Consider the following 6,000-nt stretch of genomic DNA (forward strand, 5'->3'; position numbering starts at 1 on the left):
CTTCAGGACCCATTTTCCTACAACCTTCCCTAAGGTACATAGATTAGAAATAGGTCTATAATTTGTGATTTCTGCAGGTGAAATAGGACGTACAATGGCAGCTTTCAGTTCTCCAGAAAAGATGCCCTCTGCCAATGAGGAGTTTACAATTAACTTAATATACTAATATATATAATCTTTAAGACCTTTCATTATTGCAAATGGACAAGGATCTAATGAGGAATAGGTACAACGTAATCCACTAATATCAGTAGCATCAAAATCGGACCACTTAACAACTTGGGAAGCAAGGTCTACAGATGACCCTACAAGAGAACGTGGAACCCGTTGAGCTCCTAATTTGTTTTATTTTATTTGAAAAGTGGCAAGCCAAGGCTTCACTATCTGGGTATAACTACAGATGGATACTGGGTCTAGACATTAAACTTTTCACCACAGCAAAAAAAAGTTCTTTTGGGCGATTCAAGGATTTCTCAGTTTTTAAAGTATAAGCCGTGTATTTTTTAATCTGACAGTTTTTTGTATTCCTTCAATTTCTCCCTGTACTGCTGCTCAGAAAATCCTTCTTACCGTTTTCTCCATTTTCTGTCTAAAATCCACAAGTTTCTTTTCAGAGAAGCTAGTTCTTTAGACTACCAGGCTGCTTCCTTGCAAGGGCAGTGCCCAGTCACGGCTTTAACTGGACATAATGCATTATAAGTGTCTGAGAATGAAGCATTCCATGCTTGAACTTGTAATTGGGTGGATAGAGTGCTTGTTGAAGATTGAGATAAAACTGATTCCACCTTTGGGCACCACTCTTGACTGAAACTATTTAAATCTAAAGCAGGGCGACATTGTTTAGTCATTGAAGAACCACAATTAGGGTTTGCTATAGTTAATGACATGTGAGAGACAATTAGTGAATGATTGGACCATAACATGTTATGGACTGCATCAATCCTAACATTGTTATTCCACTTATCATGGCAGAATTATGCATGGGTATAGATACTAATTGAACTACATTCAGGTTGGCTATTGTCGAAACATTCTTGTATTATGTGAAGCAAGGTCTATCTACCCAAAGTGGTACAGAACCAGAAAGGAAGACAACTGGGCAGATGGGTTGGGCTAATGTGTCTTTATCTGTATCATCTACTCTCTTTTTATGTTGGCGCTGTTTCTTTAAATTGCTAATTAATGTAAGATTCTTCTATTATCGTATTTGTAAAGTCATTTTTTTTCCATTATAACTCCATAGCTTGAAATTCTTATTGATGCCACACACGCATTTCCATACCTACAGATCTATAACAGAAAGAGGGTGCTGTAAATTGCAAATATCTCCATTCTGAGACCATTTTCAAAACTATGTGGATTGTTGCAAAGTCTGCAGGTAGTTTTCCTGTAGACTTTGCACCATTTTTCAAAGGAAAAGTTCAAGCGTAGTTTCCCTTTGAAAACTGCCTAGGGAAAAATCTCCCGCAGAGATTTGCACCTTCTTTTTCTGCTTAGTACACTTTCCCTCAAAAACAACACGTGTGGTTTGGAAAATTCAAAACTCTGCACGTTGTTGCCTCCCGCAACCTAACTCCGCCTCTGATCCCACCTACTTTCCTGAGGGTAATAGTATACGTGGTATTGATCCCTGCTCACACTTTTACCTGCATTCAGGGTGGGCTATAGCCCTTTTACCTGGGTAAATAGCCATTTACATGGATAAGTGGCTTTTGAAAATTGTCCTTTAATAAATCAAGGGGGGGGGAGGTTCTTTCTCTCAAAGTTTATATTCTTGCCAAGACAACCCCATCATTCAGTCATCACATAGAGTAATGATGACATCTGACTCATAATACTAATTTGCAAGGAAAAGTGCAGTGCATCATTAATTTGTACCAAGAGTGTCTGTCTCTTTCTGATGGCTCCTGACATGCATCTCTTTCCCAGTTCTGAGAGCTCAGATGTACAAGTGGATAATGTCCATTTTGTGGAAGGTTGCTTCTGCCCTGATGGAACCATACCTTTCAGCTCTGGAGTAGATGTTTGTGTGAAGACATGTGGTGAGTTTTGTTGGCATATATACATATTCAAGGGTTTAATTCTTCTTATTAAAAAGATGGATTTTTCACAAAAGTACTACTACTTTTATTATTTATCCTTTTTAAAGCACTAGACAGGGTTGGCCAACTCCAGTCAAGAGCCACAAACAGGCCTAGTTTTCAGGATATCCACAATGAATATGCATGAGATAGATTTGCATGCACTGTTTTCATTGTATACCAATCTATCTCATGCATATTCATTGTGGATATTTTGAAAACTAGGCCTGTTTGTGGCTCTTGAAGACTGGAGATGGCCACCCTGGCCTTAGCACAATAGTTCTCAGCCTTCCCTCGGAGTACATCCAGTCTGTCTGTTTTTCAGGATATCCACAATGAATATGCACGAGATAGATTTTCATGCACCACCTCAATTGTATGCAGATCTATCGCGTGCATATTCATTATGGAAAGTCTGAAAAACAGAGTTGTTTGTGGCTCTTGAGGAGTTGGCTACCTATGCATTAGGATATTCGCAGCACTGTACAGACACAATAGGAGTCAGTCCCTATCCCATGGAGCTTACAATCTAGTCAGGAAAAGATACATGGTAAACAATACTTTTGGTTTACACGTTTGATTGTTAGCTACAGTGATGAAGAAGGAGACGTGATAGGTGACCTTGTGTGTGATTTAATCACATGAAAGCATGCAAGGTCACCAATCATCATGTCTGAAGTTACCAATCATTTTGAAATGTAATTTTGCACCCAAACCCAGCAGTGTAACCTGAACATCATGTCATATTTTTTTTCTGGGAGCAGGGGATAATATAGCTCTGTGTTTTTCAGGTTGTGTTGGACCAGATAACATACCAAGAGAGGTACGTAAACGGCTGGTAGTTCTAAGCCAAAGCCTTTTTACCTTTTCTCAAACCCATCCAATCTTCTTCTTCTCATTGCTGAAACATCAGAATCACTGAGGACGATGCTGAAAAATGTTTGTCTGGGTAACTCAAAAGTTACCATGAGAAAGTTGGAGTTACTGTTGAGTTTTAAATTTCCCGCCCTCTCAGCAGCAACATTATAGCTGAATAAAAAAGAGGCAGTGGGAGCATTCTCTGGGGCGTGCTTAAAAGTTATCCAGCATTCTGCTTGGATAAGTTACTGTCCAGGTTTATTCAGTGGGAAAAATAACCAGCATTCCACAGAATATGCAGCTAAAGTTACTTCCCTGGGTAACTTTTCCACTTCCTGGCCCTCTCTCTCTCTCTCCATATATATATATATATATATATATATATCTGGGAGCAATAATATGAAATAATTCACTAATATCTGTCACATGTATTTATGGTTCATTGAAGGAGGCAACTTAGGTTTTAAGTTGTCTCAGTGGGAATTGCTGTTTCTTTTTTTTGCTAATAGTTTGGGGAGAAATTTCAGCTGGATTGCCAGGACTGCACCTGCCTGGAGGGAGGAAGTGGAATCCTCTGTGAGCTCCACAAATGTAAAGCCCCAGTCGGAATTACCTGCAGTGATGAAGGCTTCTCTGCTGTCACGGAGGCCAGCCCCACTGACAGCTGCTGTGAAGAAACAGTTTGTAGTAAGTTCAGTCTCCACTCCAGTGCTCTTTTACTGTGTGTGACATTTGGCAATTCAGAAATTCTGTGTAGCAGTTTCCCTACGTTATGGGCAGCCTACCAGCCAAACATGTCACAGACTACTGATGCAATGGGAAAATGAACCTACTGCATGTAACCCTATCACCCTAAACCACTACGACTCCCACCAGAATAGGAATGATAACACAGAGTGGCAAAATATTAGGGATGTGCATTCACTGTGAAACATGAAAACAAAACAAAATGTGCTCATTTCAAAACAAAAAAATTACTGACAAAATCTGTTTTTATTTTCTCTCATTTTGTTTACTAGTTTTTTGTATCAACAATTTGCAAATTATACTCGTAAAATGTAAATAAGTCATAGAAAATGAATTTACGTTTGCAAGTTTGCTTTGAAATTTGGTGTAATTGATGTATGTGTTTGCCAGAAAATGAATTCAAGCTTTTACCAAATTAACTCAGAAAGACCGCTGCTGACGATATATTCCAGTTGCCAGCCACAGAAGTTTGACTGCTTGTAGAATATTGCTCCTTAGTTATTTCTTTATTTATTTTCAATATTTCTAGACTGCCTATCAAAATGTCTAGGCGGTTTACAATTAAATACATTCATAAATTAATAAAATAAATATTCAATAAAACAAAGTGAAAGAAATATACATAAACAGCATTCTAATACCAGTATTACAAAAAAAAAAACAATAAAACTAAAATACAATAAAACTAGGGTAAAGTAAAAACAAAACCAATAATTATTAGTAAAACCCCCAGTGCATTTTGTCATCCTGGGTAGCTGAGCACACAAAGTCCCATATTTAGTCCAACGTCTAGGCTCTCCCTCTCTCATGTCTTACCACCAAGCTCTGTAATAATTAAAGAAGTCTTCCCTCCAGCCATCCTGGCTGGCATAGAATACTTGCACATGTCATCAGGCCTGAAGAAATCTACCATTACCATGACTCCAGTGATTTGTTTGCATAAGTTTCTCTAGATGGATGCCAATTCCAATACAAATTAAAAGTGAGCAAATGAAACCTCGATCTCAGCTGGTGCAGGAAGCTAAACATATTTTGGGGACCATTTTGATTAGCCCACCTAGCTGGAAGATGCGTGCAGAGCTGGCAGCTCATTTTAAAAGGGAAACTTCTCGGGCACCTTAAAGTACACACATGCTAACAGCGTGCTTGCTTTGCACCTGGGCAGCAGACAGGAGGCAAAACAACAAGCATACGTTTAAAAAGCAAATCGGCACGTGCGCGGGCTTCTGACCCCAAGCTAAGCACACCTCGTTTAATCTGCTGTTGGGAAGCCCATGCACACTTTTACTCAGAGAGCACGGTTTTCAGAAAGGCCGGATAAATACTTGTATGCCCAAGTACATGACTATGAACATTGTTCTCATTGCTACCTGTAAATCCCGTCGGCAGGAACAATGAATATTATGGAATTAATTACATTCCTCTTTAATATATTACAGTTTAATACTTAATGATTTCAGCAAGCATTGCAGAAAATCGAGAGCAGGACATCCCCATGTCTCTCTACTGTGACATTTCACCTTCCTTCTTCTCTTCTTGGCAGGATGCAATACCAGTCACTGCACCACAAAGTCTCCCAGCTGTGGCTTGGGACAGCAGATGGTCGGCAGCATTCCTGATGGCAAATGCTGCCCTGTCTACGAGTGTGGTAAGTCCCTCTCGCCCTGCGATGTGCATCCAGGACTCGGTGGGGGAATCGCTGGATGTCGTGTAGATCACCGCAGCCCGGGGGAGGCTCCTGCGCCAGCATGATGAGGTTTATCGGGGTAAAGCAGGTTTACAGGACAGTGCTCCAGTTGCAAAGGCAAATGCACTAAAGCAGAAAGAAATGGATGAGGGGAGTATATCTGAAGAGAGTTAAGACTGGTCCTTTACTTGTGCCAGAATAGACCGGGTCACCGTATGCTGAAATTGCTAACAAACGCGCATAAGTGTCTCATTTTCTTCTTCTTACAGTTCGTAAAGAGGTTTGCATACATGGAAATGCCGAATACCTGGTATGTACCTACGTTTTGGTGTAACTGCTACAGGGGATTCATTCTGTACACTTGGGGCAAGTGCTGAGGTAATGACTTCTCGGTATAACCGAGGGAGGGTGCAGAAGATCCCCTTGGAGAGTTTATCTTTGAAAGGTTTTATTTATTTAACCCAATAATTCACCTCCATCACCTCCATCTCCTCCATCTCCTGCCCACCCTTCTATGAGGCAAGCACCACACAACAGCAACATTAAATCATAAAAACCCTCACATTTTCTATACATTCCAAGTCACAGCTGACAATTGCTGTGATCAGGATCTAATCTTAGCCAGTG

General features: G+C 40.1%; 1 protein-coding gene across 1 annotated transcript in view; it reads left to right on the plus strand.

The window, feature by feature from the left end:
* The window catches only part of MUC2 (mucin 2, oligomeric mucus/gel-forming), a 198,292-nt gene extending 192,585 nt beyond the window's left edge, over positions 1 to 5,707 (plus strand). Inside the window, exons 42-46 of the mRNA XM_029583115.1 lie at positions 1,930 to 2,042; positions 2,873 to 2,904; positions 3,449 to 3,626; positions 5,230 to 5,334; positions 5,643 to 5,707. Of these exons, the coding sequence (XP_029438975.1) occupies positions 1,930 to 2,042; positions 2,873 to 2,904; positions 3,449 to 3,626; positions 5,230 to 5,334; positions 5,643 to 5,707 (493 nt within the window). The remainder of the gene's footprint in view (positions 1 to 1,929; positions 2,043 to 2,872; positions 2,905 to 3,448; positions 3,627 to 5,229; positions 5,335 to 5,642) is intronic.
* The last annotated feature ends 293 nt before the right edge of the window (positions 5,708 to 6,000 follow it).

The sequence above is a fragment of the Rhinatrema bivittatum genome, chromosome 17 (assembly GCF_901001135.1).
Source record: "Rhinatrema bivittatum chromosome 17, aRhiBiv1.1, whole genome shotgun sequence".
NCBI lineage: Eukaryota > Metazoa > Chordata > Amphibia > Gymnophiona > Rhinatrematidae > Rhinatrema > Rhinatrema bivittatum.